The sequence below is a fragment of the Podarcis vaucheri genome (genome assembly GCF_965113315.1).
Source record: "Podarcis vaucheri genome assembly, chromosome: 5".
NCBI classification, from domain to species: domain Eukaryota; kingdom Metazoa; phylum Chordata; class Lepidosauria; order Squamata; family Lacertidae; genus Podarcis; species Podarcis vaucheri.
The window spans coordinates 35,221,593-35,238,798 of record NC_138763.1 but is presented as its reverse complement, the minus strand read 5'-3'; the positions used below and the strand labels follow the sequence as shown (position 1 = coordinate 35,238,798).

Genomic DNA, 17,206 nt, shown 5'->3' with positions numbered 1-17,206 from the left:
TTGGCGATTAAACTGTTCTAAGTTCTATTACTGAAACGTCAACTCCATTAGATAGTACTAAAAGGAAAAGTGGATGTGTGTAAAACCTTCTGCAAATAGAAACATTTTTCATTTATAATGCATAGGATTAGACAGACTGAAGATAAGGCTAATGAATTTTTAGTTCTAGCAACTGTACCAGAACAGTTTCAAGATAGCGCAGTTGATGAATGTTTTAATTGACCAGTGTTTATTTCTTAGTATCTGATGCATACTAGCTAACAAGATTATCATGCCTTATCCACATGCTGAAGGAATAATGCCATGTTTCTGTAGATGTTTTCTGCCACTCTGCTTAATAGTGCACAGCAAAGCAAATCAGGACAGTCAAGGGAGAAAACGGTTAATAAGAAAGGTTTTTCAGACCAAGACCAGAATGGTATGAAACAAAAAAAGAGAAATCTTTAATTGGGCTTATCTGCGACAAAGATCTCCATCCATATGATTGACCACGTTAATTAAAATGGAAACAGAAGCCCTTATTCTTCAACAGTGCAATGAAATCTTTGATGTAATAAGATTTTCAAAGCAGGCCCTAAAGTCCTCAATTGAGGTTGGGGAAAGTCAATATGATGTTTTCCTAAAAGTTATCAAATTTATCCAAGTATAAATAGCAAGGGAAGCCTGCAGGAAGACAAGCTTTCATCCATCTGTTTCCCAACACTCTGGGGTGGATGAAAATGTCTAGCTAAATAAATGATCACAAATATTTTCATGGATTAACTTTGGCAACAACGTCAACCTACAACTAATCAAATATACAGCATTACTTATTGTGAACATGTGAAGCTGTATGACCTATCCAAGTTCAACCACTGGTCCATCTAGTGCAGCGTTGTCTGCTGACTGATTAACAACTCTTCAGATCTTGAGGGGTCCTTCATGAGATGCTGGGGACTCGGTCTGGGACCAAATTAATGCAAGATGTGCATACCACCACTCAGCCAACAATACCTCCCCCATTGCCTTCTTTATGTGCTCCACAGTTCATCACTGCAGTTCTACGCTTTATTGGTTTTTCTAGTTTGCGCTTTCTTCCAGCTATTGGGTGGTACTCAGCAAAATAACTGCACCAGTGGCAAGGATTAGTGTTAGCACAATGGGATTTGCCCCTCTCCTCCCCATGTGGTCCCCAAATCTGCTCTGGGTAGTTGGGAGAACCGCTGAAACAGATTTAGGGGCTGCATGGGGGGAGGAGAGCAGAACATTATTCTATTGTTCAAGAAGAAATATTTGCACTGTTGGAATCCACCTCAGGGCTACACTGAACACAACCCATTACCATCTGACTTCCTTTCTAGCTGGAGCTGTTCGTTTTAGGCTAGAGCAGCCTATGAATTTTAAAGCTATAATTTAACCAGCTGTAAATTTTGCCAGTATCCAGGAAAAGCTCTCCAAAAAATATTATTGCCTAATGTGAGCCCTCACCCTATAATAAAGTAGCAAAATCCTTATCTATCTTCTTGGCATGAGTCAAATGATTGCTCTGACATTTTCCAAAATCTCAGGGTTAGCAGATGCTTGGGAATGTTTTCTAGCATATTTTTGCAAGTAGAGGCTATACACGAACTAGCCATGATAGATGATTTTTCTAATCTTTTTTTTAGTAGGTTCCAGTAATGGGCACTCTAGACTTTGCCAGAGTAATTTATGGCCTCACTTCAGATCTACACTTTAATAGAAAGTGCAAACCTTTCTATTACAGTAAAAAACAACAACCCAAAAACTGAAATGAGGTCATAAAGTGGCATCATGTTTATTGCTGACCAATTACTCCAGGTCATGCTCGCTACAATTAAAGTTCAAAAGTAGTTCCCCTACTTGTTGCCTGAGGTAGAAAAGTAAAAGCATGCCTGACTTTTATGTTGATTCTGCAGCCATTCTAAATGTAAGGTTAGCTGTCTTGAATGTGAAAGAATGTGTAAAAAATTAAAAGCTGCCTCTTCAGGCCAAGGGCTTATTCAAACCTTCCTGCAGTAGCATCAACACCAGTTTTCAAAGTCCCTCCACACCTTCTAAGAGGACATCTATAGCCAGGTTAAATCTTAAATCACAATTTATTCCTACCTACAGCATGAAAAATCCAACTAGAGTCAATGTAGTGGTAGAGATGTGGTGAAATTGCCCACATCCGCATCAGAATCTGCAGTTATGCAGAACCCTCCGTAAGGCAATATGTGGACTGACGCAATGCCTGGTCTCTTTCTTTTACATTTTTTAAAAAAGCAATCTAGTTGGCTAGCACGTGGTGCTCCTTGCCACCATGTGCTCAGTACTGAAATACTGCAAGTCCACTTTACATGGGGATAGGCATGTCACATCCAACTCCAAGCAAGGGATCATCAAGAAGACTTGCAATATTTTAGTAAGGGGGTGCAGAAGTGCAAAACACTACACATGTGCATTCTGGTGCATTCTGAAATAAATTGATTCATTTATACACATGAGCTGCTCTAATCCACTGGACTCTCTTTTTTAAAGCTGTAAAAGAGCAGGGCTGCAGCACTCAGACCACATCGCAAGAACTTGTATTTTTCATCACAAATGTTGCCTTTGTGCTTCCCTGTGGATTTTTAAGGACTTCCTCTTAAAAGACCACACAGAGATGCAATGTGCTTAGTCCTTTTTTCATGTAAAACTCAGATAGACTGGACTTCAATGGGTCTTTATAACCCTACTTTATATTTTAAAGTCAACTAATCTAACTCACCCATCCCAAACTTATCCAAATTCTGCAACACAATTTTGCTCAAAAAAGTAGAATTAAAAAAAGAAAATTTATGCTGAGAAGTGTACATTATAGAGGAAAATGCACTGAAAAGCATACAAAATATATACTAATGGAATGGAAGGCATACAAAATGTGTACAAAGTGTTTAAAATGTAAACACACATTTCTCATGCTTTTTTTAAATCCACAAAAAACAAAACAAAACCAGACGAGATGTATACAAACCTGGCATGAAAATGCAAATAGGTTAAACCATCAAACCTTGGCTGCATTTAAACAGCAGTTTGTTTATTTTTTACGGACATTTCCCTAACTGTTAATTTCCACATTAAATCTGAGCTTTCACAGAACATATAAACCACTTCTGAAACTATAGTGGAATATAGCACGTGTTTAGCACTCATTTCCATATTATTTGCAAATAGGGTGTCCCCCCCCCCCCAGAAGCAAATAACACAATAATGAGCAATAAACTTGTACTATATTCCACTATAGTTTCAGAAGTGGCTTTTTCATTGTATGAAAGTTCAGATATATGCTGCAGAACTTAACAGGGAAGAGTCATGAAAATGGAATAAAGTGGCATTTGAATGCAGTCCTCCTGGTTTGTGGGTGGGGGTGGTCAGAGCATAGTTGAAGGCATGCTATGCAGGGAAGGATTTCCAAGCCTTGCCTGGGCAATCTGATAACTGCCTGCATTCCCAGATGAGTCGCTGAGAGCAAGACAACAGCAAGTTATATCAGCTGTAAAGGATCCTTTTTGGTCATGCAGCCATGCACTTGCATTTGGCCAGGGCGGCCAGTCTGCACCTATGAACCTGACCCTGTCTCTGTCACTTTACTGCTTTGGGGATACAGCTTAATGATCACATCAGCTCCAGGAAAGCATTCGAAGAAGAGATGTCATTCCTGTGGATTGCAGCTGGTGCAGAGCCAGCAATGCAGTTATACTCTTTTTCTTCCTCTCCCTGCATATAAGAGCTGGATCATGTTTTATACGCATAATGGATAGAAAGATTGGAAACACTGAAGATTTTAGATATAATTCCTATGGGTGTTTGCAGGAGGAGAGGGGAATATTTCTCACTATTATATGGCTTTGTTTGGTTATCAAAGCTATACCAAGAATAGGAACGTAAAGCAACAATAAATTTATATATTTATTTTATGTCTTTCAGCACCTTCTAAGCTCTGAAGGTTTGAAAAAGGCACTGTTGCCATCTTAAACAGAATTATCACAGATTACACTCTAACCTTTTCTCCAGATTACATGAAAATACCTTATCATGCAGTATTTAATTTCCCCAAGTTTCATTCTGTAATGGAAAATCAAAGTTAAACTCATGCCAGCAACTGCTGTGACATTAATTAAATCTGACACTAACCTGGCACCTGGGATCAAGCATTTTATTCTTTCAGTTGCATAGCTTTTGGTTTAAATATGTTGCAAATCCCTGGCAAAAAGGTGGAGGGAAGGAGGTGTGTTACTTATGATGCAGTCCCCTTGCTTTTATCAATTGTCTGGGATCCTCATATGCATTCAGCACCTGTTAATGAGGATTAAAGGGCAATTTCTCATACTGTTGCTATTCTCATTATATCTTGCTGCTGGAAAGGAGCTTACATTTGCTGGCAAGCAGTGGACAGATATCTGTTCCAAGTAGAAGTGACAGTCTTCAGGAAGAATACACAGCTGGACAGCTGGATATGCAATGGGATTTTGCAGTGTACATCACATCACCTTGTGACTACTCCTGAAGAAGACAACACACAAATGAAGAAAGCCATGATGCTTGGGCCACAAGGACCATGCCCAGATGGCTTGTTCTACACTAGGACAGAGATGGCCCCTTAGGATACATTCACACGGCCAGCCACTGGTCATTTTCACCAGATGGCCATGGACCATTCGTGCAGATACCCAGCCCATTGTGATTTACAGAAAATCAGGGCAATGAACCATTCTCTATGCATCTTTTCTGCATCCTGTGATCTTTGGTACTCCTATTGGTACTCCAATTGAGTTCCTACCCACCCCCTGCATGGCGCTTGTACCTCCTTCAAGGGAGACAACTTGCCTGCAGTTGGTCTATACAGAAGTCCCGTGCTACCCTTTCCTGGTTACTAACCTGTCCCATCTCCTTTGTAATAGAAGCTTCTTAAAATAAGATTTTAACACTGAAAATGCTGTTGCAACTAACTCAAACACTCAATTTCTTTTAGCAGATATTTAAAGTTGATTATTACCAATCCTAGTATCCCACATAATTTCCTTCCTTTTTTAAGCATGACTACTCGTATCCTTAAAGGTTCCAGAACCTTATTAGTTAATTAGTGTTCAGCATTCTAATCTATTCTCAGTTGGTATGTGACCAGGAATATGTCAAACCAGAACATCCTTGTATTCAAGAAATGTTAATGATAACACTTAAACCTTCAAATTAGATTAAATGCTCCTTAGAGAAACTCATAACTTGAGATCAGTGAAACTGGCACATGAAGTTGTACAGTAATCTTTGGGTGAAATCCACCCAAGCGGGAGGTGGTCTTTTTGCCCCACAGTAAACGAAATGGATGAATACTTTATTTTCTATCTAATATATTGACTGTACATAATTAAGTTAATGTAACACAACTGTTACATGGTCTACTGTTCATTTGGAAAAGAAGAGCACAGTGGAACTTATTTGCTTATGCCATGGTGGTAATTAAGTAATACTGAACACCATCACAACACCTTCAGACTCTCCATAGCTTCCCAGACTCAATACGTTTCCTAGAACACCTATGGAAACTTTGGTCACCTACTTGTCTTCAGGGGTATTTTCTTTCTGATCCCTACAAATCAATGGAGAAATCTGGCTTTTTTTCTTTTCTTTTCGTCCCAGCAATAGTATCCACATGAGATAGCTTAAGACCACTTCCTTGTATAGGAAGCATTAGTGTGAAACTGAACTTTTGGAGATGAGCAGCAACCCTAGAATGGAAACAGCATATGGAATACAATACCCATGATCATCATACAGTACGGTACTTTGCAATAGACCATGTTTCAAAACAAAGTTGACTGTGTAAACCTATCCACCTCCCGCCAAGAGTGTGAAATAAGAGCAAATCTGCCCAGACACTGGGAATGGGAGGGACTGACTATAAAGTAAAACTAATAGTATTCAAAATTTCTGAGCAGAAAGATCATATGTGCTTCAAAAACACACACACACACAAAAAAAAAAAAAAACCCTGATCAAATTATGTCCCATTGTGAAACAAGCAGGCTGAAAGAGGAATTATGCTGGTATGTTTGCATAGGTGAGGTATGCATTCCTTCCAAAATAACGAGATCGTAGGGTTAAGGGACTTCAAAAAATAGCATGCTGTCAGATCTGAGTGTTACAGCCTGATCTAAGACTTGCTGAGCCAGCTAATAAAGCTTCAGACCCAACCACTGCTCAAGTACAAACTCTCCCTCAAGTCAAACACACGTTCAAGTGGTGTGATTCAGGTACGGCTGATGTGCAGGAAAAAAGATTTAAGAGTGAATATGTTTTGGTAAATAATGTTTGTTCCAGTTGGCAAGAAACTGACTACAACTGCCTTTTTGCCAGCTTATTTTTGAGGTTTCCTCTAGTCCGCACAAAGACAGATGAGGAAGAAATGAATTTATGAAGAGAGGCACACTCCAAATGTTTCATGATAGAAGAAAAGAAAATCATGAGAAAATGACAGAGCAAGTTTCATATTATTATAATACAAGCCACCAACATTACATATTCTTGGTCTGAACGGGAATTTTAAACCATCAGCACATTGTTCTTAGATTTATTAAAGCATATCTGCCAAACAGGTGGCAAAACCATGGGATGTGTTGATTTGACTGCTACACATGTTCATTTGCAAGTTCATTAGATTTATCAGAACAGGCAAGATTGCATATCCGTTATTTTCAGTGGAGTAGCAAGCAGCATGGGAGATCTAGCAGCTAATATTAGAGAGAAGAGATGTAAGCTCAGTGGTAGAGCCCTTGCTTTGATGCAAAAGGTTCCAGGTTCAATCACTGGCATTTTCAGCTCAGGATGGGAAAGGGATCCATCTTAAACCATAGAGAACCTCTGCTAGTCATGTGTAGGCAATACTGAGTTAAATGGCACAATGCCTAACATGGTGTTTGCGAGTATCATATCTTCCTAATGTTAGAGACCAAGTCCGCTGCTGGTTTACATTTTTCTCATCTTCCCTTGACTCTTTTCTCAAATCCTTCTAGTTCAGAACAAAAGATCCATCTAGTCCAGCAGTTTGTTTCTAACAACTGCCTGCCAAATGTTAATATGGTATACATCTCCAATATTCATCTTAGCCAAGAAGAGCCTGCTTATGGGTATATACAAAAGGTTCACCTAAGCCCACAATCTGATGCTTTTTTTATACACTGGCCTCCTGCCCCACTGGTGGCCAAAAATGAACAAATTCAAGAAAGAAGAGAAATAAAACCACACATGTTGTTATTATCTAACCCAGAGCACTAGGTGAGTGGTCTTGTATTTTTCATCTTCCCTCAGGCCGACATCTTACATTCCTTTCATTATGTAGACTGAAGCACTCTATAAAAAAGATTTCATTAAAGGTAAAATACATAGAAAAGATAGATCATTTCTGACCTTCTTTAAACTGTAGGAAGCAATGGAAGATAATAAGAGCACAGAGGAACATGAGCATCTGAGAGCATTAGCACTAACAGATTGCAAAAAAGATATTTGGCACCATCAGCACAGTACTAAAAGGCACTTGTAGAACAAGGAATTGAATCGCATTATGAGACGAAATATCTAGCCATGCATGACAAGGCATGAAAAGTTAAATAAGGTTTCACATGAGTACTAATAAAATACAAAGGGGTGCATTACTCTCATAGCTATTCACTGGTGTATAGTCATATCCATTGTATTTAGGAAGTGACTTCATAAAATTTGCCCACTGGTGTGAATAGAGGAGAGAGAAATTCACTTAACATACACAGCCAAAGTTGCTTGGCAGGGATGAATAGGATGCTGTGCTTGGAATGGCAAAAATGAAAAAAAGAAAAGAAAGAGTTTGTGCTGAGACACCAAGGAGTGTATAAAAAGTTACCAAAGGAAACTCCTAAAGGGATGGGCCCGATCCCCAACACTACAAGTTCATATCTGCACAATTAGGGATTCAGTAGGGTTCAATAGACTCACTTGTACTGATTGGAGGGGAAGGGATACATGGGAGTACCAGAGACATACCCTCTAATGTCCCATCATTTTGCCTACTTGTATGCCTGTGCATGTGCAAGTGAAACAGGTGGCACTGAACTGGTGCTGGAACACTGCTCTATTGATCCCTATAAAAACTTGCAATGTACGGGCATTGCACTCACAGAATCTGTTTATCACACTTATTGTGTCCATTATATTCATAACTGTTTGTACTCTAAACCATGAAAAATGGATTTCAAGAATTAGTTGGAATACTGTGAAAACAGGTTCACTGGATTTGATGCGGACCAAGTTAGTTGCAAAAAGCCCAATTGAAATAATTGGGGAAAGCCTCAACAATGTCAATGAGACTCAAGTACAACTAATCTGCTCTGGATCCAACGCATGGATTCTGGCTTGATGACCGGAGCTCTTTTTGTTACAAGGAAGTGTCTTCATTTAGGGCAATTTAAGAACCTGTCTTGAGCAAAGAACAGTGTCTGTTTTTACTGCCAAGACACTGAAGAAAGTGATGTGGGCCTAAGAAGCTCCACACAATGCACATCCCCATAAATGCCAGGGTGCCATTACCGGGACCAGTTCCTGTGTGCTTTCAAATATGCAGGGTCAGAGGGCCGCAGCCAAAGCCTCCTGATCAACCAAGGGCCAAACTAGATGTAACATTAATTGAATACACGAGCAATTAATGTGCACTTATGCACATTTGTTCACTATATAAATAGCATCCTAGGGTATAAGCCTTGGGCCTCAGTACCAATGGTGTCACTGGAGGCTTCCCTAAAATGCAAATAGCTTCAGAAAGGGGATTTTTTTGTCTGAGAGAAGGAAAGTGTTAAAATGCTCCTCACCACCACACACAGGCTGGAGGTTGATCAGGCTTCCCTGTGATGCCATTTACCTAAACAAAGCACACATACTCATGTCTAGTTTGGTTCTAAATGTCCTTCATAAGGGCAGGGATGGCTTTCTGTTCCTCTTGTTTTGCTCGGCAACATTCATTTATTTTACAGCTGTCATTATTTCACCAGTTTTGCAGGCTAATTGTCTCCGTTTCCCTTAAAACAACTTACCAGAAAGCTAAACTCAGACCTATACAAAACCATACACCATTAATAGCCTATACAATTCAAACATTATGTGTAATTGAAGACAACATAATTGTTAGAGACTCCAGTTGTTAGAGATCCAATTACTATGGGTTGGATAACAACCTGAAAAAATATAGAAAAATATAACTGCTTGATCACATCTATGAAAATGTAACAGCAAGCATCTCTTTATAGCAGGGGAAAGTTTTGATATTTGTCAGTTCTAAGATTATACCTTAAATTCACAAAAGAAAAAACAGAAGCCAGTTATTGTTAAAATTTGCTAACCTCTGTTTTCCTTCTCTCAGTTGGATGAAGTCTGTCAACCACTTCACTCACTTTAGAAAGCCATTCCTTCCCTGATGCTGAGGAAGTACCTCCCCAATTTTCTACTAAAAAATCTTTGGCTGCTACTAATAGATCCCTTCCCATTTTTCTCTTTTGCATTGTAGCATTGCAAGGGTAAATTGGGCCAAATATCAATATTCACAGCTTGCCTTGTCACCGGTCATTGAAACTGTATTTGAGTTCTGGTTCTGTAACTTGCTCATGCAAGTGTTATGATGTACTAATATTGCTCTGGTATTTTTGTTTCACCCGAGCATCGGAAATCTGCAATCTGCTAAATGCTCCTGAACTGTTTCTTGATGCTTTCCAAGCATCCATGTCCAACACTCCATCTGTCAATGATTCTGAGCCTTTAAATAAATAGCTACCTACTTATCCCTACCTTGAGGCTTTACTGGTGCCTGAATGAACATAAGTTAGATGATCCAGAGAGTTATCCTGGTCATTTGAATGAAACACCAAAGCTGCTGAAACATAGCTCTTTTGCAAGTTCTGTTTTGAAGAAGCAGTTTTACACCTTGGTGAATATGACCCCTTTCCCCATTTTCCCCTAGTGTAAACTGTAAATCTTTAGACTAAATGCTAAGACTATCATACATATATAAAGTGTTTCTTTGCTCCTCAAGAAAAATGGGGCAGGGGGAGTGAGGCCCCTTTAAACAAGTTTAAATCTGCAACTATTCTACTAAACAGCTGACATAACTTCACCGTTGTGGTGTGAAAATCCCATTTTATATCTCCATATTTTGAGCCTTATTTTAAGAGGTGATAAAGGTGCAAAAATTCTGTTCAGCATGCTGTGAAATATCTAAGTCTTGAACTTTAATTAACAGGAATAAAAATGTGTTGCAATGATGTGAAATGTTGCCAATTTTCCGAGATTCCAATGGTTCCACATTCCAACTCTGCACACTGACCTGTTTGATGAAGGTGATCTCTTGCTAGTTCAAATAGACGCATATGCATGTTTGTTATGGGGTTAAAAGAGCCACAGGCAAGAAGGGTGAGGGGTGTCAGATGCTTCATCGAGGCAAGCAATCTCTGCAGCAACACACCCTAAAGGGTGAGGGGAGAAATAGCAATTATTTTAGCTCATACAGCTAACAGCCTTCTGAAACTTTTTCTCAAAATGAACAATGAATCATCATTCTATTTTTAAAAAAGCAACTCGCTCAAACATTATAGTAGACTAACAATGAATGAATATCCTAAGTACTAATGCTGAAATCTACATCTTTATTGAAATAAATAAGAACCCTGGGGAGGACTATACTATAGCTACATCAGATTTATTTAGTTTTGAAATCTATGTCTTCTCCCCCCACTATATTGTCCCATAGGATCTTCAGGGTGGATCAAATCACAAAGAAAATACAATGAAGTCAAAATCTTGAATGCAAATGTTTCAGAAAAATACTGCATACACACATGGCTATGTTGGGTATCAGCACTTTTCCTATTCATTATCATTGCCCTCTGCATTGATAGGACCTTCATCAATATGGAATGCTCTCATTTTACCGGTGCTACATGTCTAGCTCATCATGTGATAAACAACAGCATCTATTTCCATTACAGCGTAACTACAATTATGCATTAAGGCTGCTGAGTTACTCCAAGAAAAAAACCTGCCATTTTTGCACAGTGGCTGTTTCCCTGGGAAAACAGGAGCTTCAACAATTTGGGAGAATTTTCATCAGGACCACTGGGCTTGTTAGATCCACACAGACCCTTCCAATGCGCAATGGTTTCTCCATCCTATGCCTGCTTTGTTTTGAAAACAGAAGCTAACTCATGAAATGTGGTCACCCTTGTCTCACATTGTCAGCTCGGCCCTAAGGCCTCAAGACAGTGTTTTCAATTCTGTGACTTCTCTGTATAATCTGAAAAGAGATTAAAACCTGTGAGGGCAGACAAGCAGCTCTGGACGTTTTGTTCATAACTCAGATTGAGTCTGCTCCTCACTCAGCCTTTGTCCTGCAAACATTCATCTGAACTCCAAATAGTTTGTCGCTTCGAAACAACAAATATTCGTGGCATTATATCAGACCTGTTATTCTGAAGGGACAACCACTGTCTATATGAGAATGAACTCCAAATGCTTCTGCTTCAGACTCTTTGAGCTATGTATGCCTTTCAAACCTAACTCTTCCTGTTGCTCAAGTAGTGATTCCCCACACAATTGTGGCAAATTGTGTTGAGAGTGGGTCTCACATATTAAAAAGGTCACCAAGTGGTAATGCCAGTATATAGATTTCCAGCAGCTTCCATGTAGCAGTCACAACTTAAGATTTTGATGGTTCATCCCTCAGAAATGGGATACCAAGCCAGAGGCCAAAGTGAATTTAGGGGGTGTTGGCTCTCTGGCCTACCCATGACCAGAACCTGTTGATAGGTGCTTAGCTGTCTGTAGGCATGAGCATGGATGTCTGAATTGAGGAAGCCTATGCAGAGACTCCTGGGAGTAGGCCAGAGAGTCAACAGCTGCTAATGTAGGGGCTTCCCTTGCGCTTGATCCAGAAGCTGCAGTTAGTGCAGAAAGCTGCAGCACAGCTGCTGACAGGAGTGGGACCCAGTGAGCCTAGAACGCCTTTGCTTAGAGATCTCCACTGGTTGCCAATTTGCTACTGGGCCAAGTTCAAGGTGTTCCTATTTGTACATAAAGTCTTTAACAGTCTGGGACATGTTTACATTTGAGATTGCCTTACCCCATATATTCCCAGTTGATTGTTTCCATCTGCAGAACTGGCCCTGTTGCAGGTGCCACATAATACTTGCTCCACAGTTGTAAGAAATCATTCTTTCAATGTGGAAGAACCTCTGTGATGTGGATGGAAGGCCTGGCAAGGGAACCAGTGAGATAGCAGTGGGAGACAAAGCAGCCACAGCATCAATATTCAGATTTATGTGTCCAATATCTGACATTCAAGTTGGCAGTCCTGATTTAAGTGGAAATCATTAGCATCTATTTTTTTTTTACCCTTACTCAAATAAAAGATATTGTGAAACCATCTTTCAGGTCTCTGTATATTCTGGAATCAGATAACTGTAGAGTTGGAAGGGATCCTGAGCGTCATCTAGTCCAGCCCCCTGAAATGCAGGAATATTAAAGAAGTTCTATGTACATGACTGGTGGCCTTCCAACCTCTGCTGAAAAACTTCCAAGGAACGAAAGTCCACCACCTCTCGTGGGAGTCTGTTGAACAGCTCTTACTGTTAGAAAGTTCTTCCTAATATTTAAAAGGAAGTTGCTTTCTTTAAAAAAAAAAAAATGACCTGATGGGTTGCTGCTTCTATTCTAAAGCCTGTTTTTAGAACAATCTGCAGGAGGCTGTACACAGCTATATAGCTACCCCTCCAGCTCAGAAAGGGGAAGTAGGCATCTACCAGGCAAATGGAACTCCCAGCAGGCGCAGGGGCAAACTATTGTGACTACACTGTTCTACTCTAGCTCAGAGCCGGAGATTTTAAAAATGGCTCTCTGTTTGCACCCAATAAGCACACAGCTAAAAAGCAGGCTTCTGTCTACATTTGTGGCTGGGGAAGGGGCAAGAGTCATTCTTCCCATTCTGGTTTAAGGATTCATCTTGCTCACCAGACGTCTCACCATGGCAAGAGGGACAAGTAAGAATTTGCAGGCCCAGTCAGGAATCATTTGAAAGCTCATGACCTGAACTACTTAATTTTCAAATAGCTGTTGTACTTTCAAATGCTGAAAGCAGTTTCTTGCCACACTGCTTACAAACTGTTTTTGGTTTATTTGTAGTGCAGTTATCATACAAAGAGGATACAGAGATCTGCCCGTAAGCATTAACTTGAAACCCAGAGTTTGAACTTCTCTTACAAAGGCTTCTAGTAAAAATGGGGTATTTGGAATTCCAGATACAAACCAACCCTCAGGAAATCTATTTTAAGAACAGAGATTATTTTATTTCAAAATCAAGATGCACAAGTACAGCATCAGAAAGGAGGAAGGCACACAGCTGTAAGGTTTACTGCTTCAAAGCAATGATTTGGAAATACTTAATTCTCTTTGATCGTTGCAGCGCATCAATAATGTGTCTGCAATGACAATGAAAATGAAAGAAATGTCTCTAGCTAAAAATAGCCGACTCTGCTCACTAAGTACATAAACTTATGTACCCACATGGCTCTAGAAATCGTACGAAGAAATGCCACAAGCACAGCATGCCTTATACCGGGGGTGTTGGCTTGCACCCTTCTCGATGTAGCTGGACTAGAAGTCAACAACCCTTGATCACTACCCATGTCAGTCTGGGTTGATAAGAGCTGGAGTCAAAGAACATCTAGAGGGCCACATGCCAGCCAGCGGTACCTTACATACATCTCCCATTTGCAAGTTCTTGCATGCTGAAGTCTTTTATCTGGACCAAAGCCCGCACTCCACCCTGAAGCTGAAGGCCAAACAAGATGTGACAAGGCAGCCATGTATCTCAGTGTCTGCCCTGTTCATACATAAAGCAGAGCTGGGTAAGGACCTATTCTTCACATGAAAAGGACCGTATGAGGGAGGAAAGCCAAACTCATCACCCTGCTCTCTTAAAGTATTGCACTTTTAAGCTGCTTCTTCCCAGTTGAGATCACTTCTGCTGGAACACGGCAGGTAAGGTGGAGGAGCGAGTTTTGCTCCCCCACAGGCATTTTACTGCAAAGAAGATTCTTCAACTTTATATGCAAACGGAGCAGATGTGTGGATGGCTGCTCTGCCTTATCTAGTTTGACCCTGAACACAGCTGCATTTTCAAGGACCTTTATTAACACAACAAAGTGAACTGCTAAAACTGGAGACTGTGAAAAGTGCAACCATAGATTAAAACATGGTACACTGTATACAAAGTCCAGTTTCTTATATAGCACAGGAACAGTTGAAATTAAAAGGGAGAGCTTTACATGCTAGTACTATGCCTATGAAGTTTGTCAGATTTAAGTATGATTGACTAGATTGTATAAAGCTTAAATATTCCTTATAATTCCAGATTATTTACCATTTAAGCAACGCAAATATGAGTAGACCAGCACACACCCAACACATCACCTTCAAACAAGGTCTGTTTAAGTCAGAATTCCCAATATATCCAAACCAGAGAACATTGGCTTTACTCAGTCAGTTCTTAAGCCACAGTTTCCTCCTAGTTTGCATCCTTGTTCATAAAGCAACATGGCCTGTACAGACAGAACAGGAAGCAGCCCTGGAGTGAAACCAGGACTCAAGGTGAGGAGACTAGGTAAAGATATGTGCACACAAGTCTGACACCCATTCTCAGTTTGCTAAACTGGGGACAGGGAGATCATACGGACAACTAAAACAAAAAATCTGAGCCAGCCTAACTACACATGCAATCAAGTTCCATAGCTGTGGAGACACCATAGAGAAGGTCCTGTTCCGTGAGCCCACTAACTTGTCTTTCAAGGTGAGATCCTAAAAAGCAGGGCTTCTGAAGTGAATCTTAAGGCACAGGTAAGTTGATATGGGTGCAGGGAATGCTAAAATACTCTGGTTTAAAAATATTCAGTGTTTCAAAGGTCATCACAAGCGTTTTAAATTTGGGGCCAGAAACACAGTGGTACAACATAGGCTGCTTCAACAAACAACCTGAAGGCTGAATTTTGTACCAGATGAAGTTCCAAAACCATGGACAGCGTTGCAGTACTCCAGCTTGAACATTACATGGGTAACTGAAGGAAGGTCCATTCTCTTCACACAGGTGAACCAGCTGAAGCTGGTTAAGAAGGACCCCTGGACCACCACCGTCAGCTTCAACCTTGCCAACTCACATCAAGCCCAACAGCATTCCTGAACTGCTAACTTCCAAACACAAAATCACCATCAGCATAATTATTACCCTAAAAAATAATGGCATTGAACTAGTGATTGAGTCAAAGTTCAAATTAGGAGTCATTCGGGAATATGAATTGCCACAGTTCATAATGCCTCACTCCACTATAAGGCAAGCCATCATCCTTCCACATTTGGTCACAGGCTTCTGCTTCTTAGCACTGGGGCTCACCCACCACCAAAATAGCAAGGAAGCAATCCTTAAAAGGTTTGGAAGAAAATGTCTGTTTATTTACAAACACACTCCAGCTTAATGCACGTAGAACACTTCTTCATCAGAGGCAGCTGGAGCACATTCAGAAACTACCATTCAAACACTGTAGAATTTTACACTTAAAAATAGATATAATGCATTAAGTGTATGCCATTTAAAAAGTTGTTGTTAAAGAATGCCCATAATATCTTGGTTTACATGTACACATTGCACAATATTCTTCAAGGACTCTTACAATTCCATCCTATACATATTTACTCAGAGGTCCCATTGAGATTAGTGGGGCTTCCACGCAAGTAATTGAGAAAGCATTGCAGTATAGCAATACACTATTCTATGAATGTTCACAATTATAGGATGAATGAAACAACTAATGCACCATAACAGTTAATAACTATTATATAGTTAACTCATTTTTTCTGTTATAAATAAATTGCAGTGTTCACTTCTACTTGTTATGTATTTCAGTTATTTGCCTTTCATGACTTCCCAAAGTGGCTTACATTACAAAGAAACATTAAGGCATATAATTCAAATTACAATAAAAACAGTCAATTTAAATAACCCTAACAGAATAACATTCAGTGAACATTACCAAAATCCTCGGTTAAAGAGAAGAAACCTTTTTAATTTCTTGCAAGATTAATATAAGAAAGCAAACCAGCAAAACTCACCTAGCCTTAAAGGTCACTTCCTCATCTTGAATTAGGAGTTCCTTAGGATAGCAACCAATATAGCTGCCTACTTGTGGAAATCAAGGAGAGTTGTCCATTGTCAACATAAAACTAGGGGTTTAGGCTATCAACAGCCAACATGTTACATATTTTCACATTCTACTATTATGACCTGGATGGTCATAGTTCATGGTGTTTTCAACACTTCAATGAGTCCAAATTTCACAGGTCAGCAAAGTGTCCCCTGGCCAAACATCCCAGAAGCTACTTTCAACTAGTTTGAGAAAAGGGGTGTTTGTGTGGGAATCAAATGCTGTAAGAAAATGTACATAAGTTCTTCCTGCATCATTTCTATTCCTACAAGGTATCAATAATAAATGATGTTACCTCAGAAGGTTCTGCTGAAAACAGTCAGCAATTGGAGACATTTATGATTAATTACAAGAATCTACAACATAGTGATGAGCTTGCATTTTAATTTTTGAGCTTCCTGAGTGGGCTGTAAAAATTAGTAAAATGAAGGGCAAGAAACTCAGATACAGTGGGCTGAAAGGAAACAATGCGATGGGGAGGAGAGGGGCAGAAAGCCTTTATTCTCTACATAATAATAATAAACCACTGGGATTCTTATATCAATAGACTATGACACTGCAAACTTCTTCACAGATCCTTTGCTAGAGACTATCTTTTACAAGCACATTGTAGCACCTGTTGCGAGCCCTCAGAATTTTCCATTTGCAAGAACTGTCTAGCTTAAAGGGATAACAATATGTAGATGGTGAGGGAAACCTCTTCATACCCAGCAATACTGATTTCATAATATATTATGACTTGGTTGGAGAGCCTTTTTTTATTTAATCAATTTATTTAATAAAATTTGTCAATTTCCCATAGAATCAGAAAAATCAGGGAGTAACCATTATGCTCAAATACTCAGCATGTAGAGCTGAACTGCAAATTTCCTGATGTGCCCATTTTGTTCTCTGAAACAAGCTCCTTAACATTTCCAAAAGCAAAA

General features: G+C 39.7%; 1 protein-coding gene across 4 annotated transcripts in view; it reads right to left on the bottom strand.

Moving 5' to 3' along the window:
• The window catches only part of NMNAT3 (nicotinamide nucleotide adenylyltransferase 3), a 32,112-nt gene that overhangs the window by 11,547 nt on the left and 3,359 nt on the right, over positions 1-17,206 (bottom strand). For all 4 annotated transcript variants that reach the window (XM_082221943.1, XM_082221945.1, XM_082221944.1 and 1 more), the window contains exon 2: positions 10,361-10,499. In XM_082221943.1, the coding sequence (XP_082078069.1) occupies positions 10,361-10,469 (109 nt within the window). In that variant the 5' untranslated portion in view covers positions 10,470-10,499. The remainder of the gene's footprint in view (positions 1-10,360; positions 10,500-17,206) is intronic.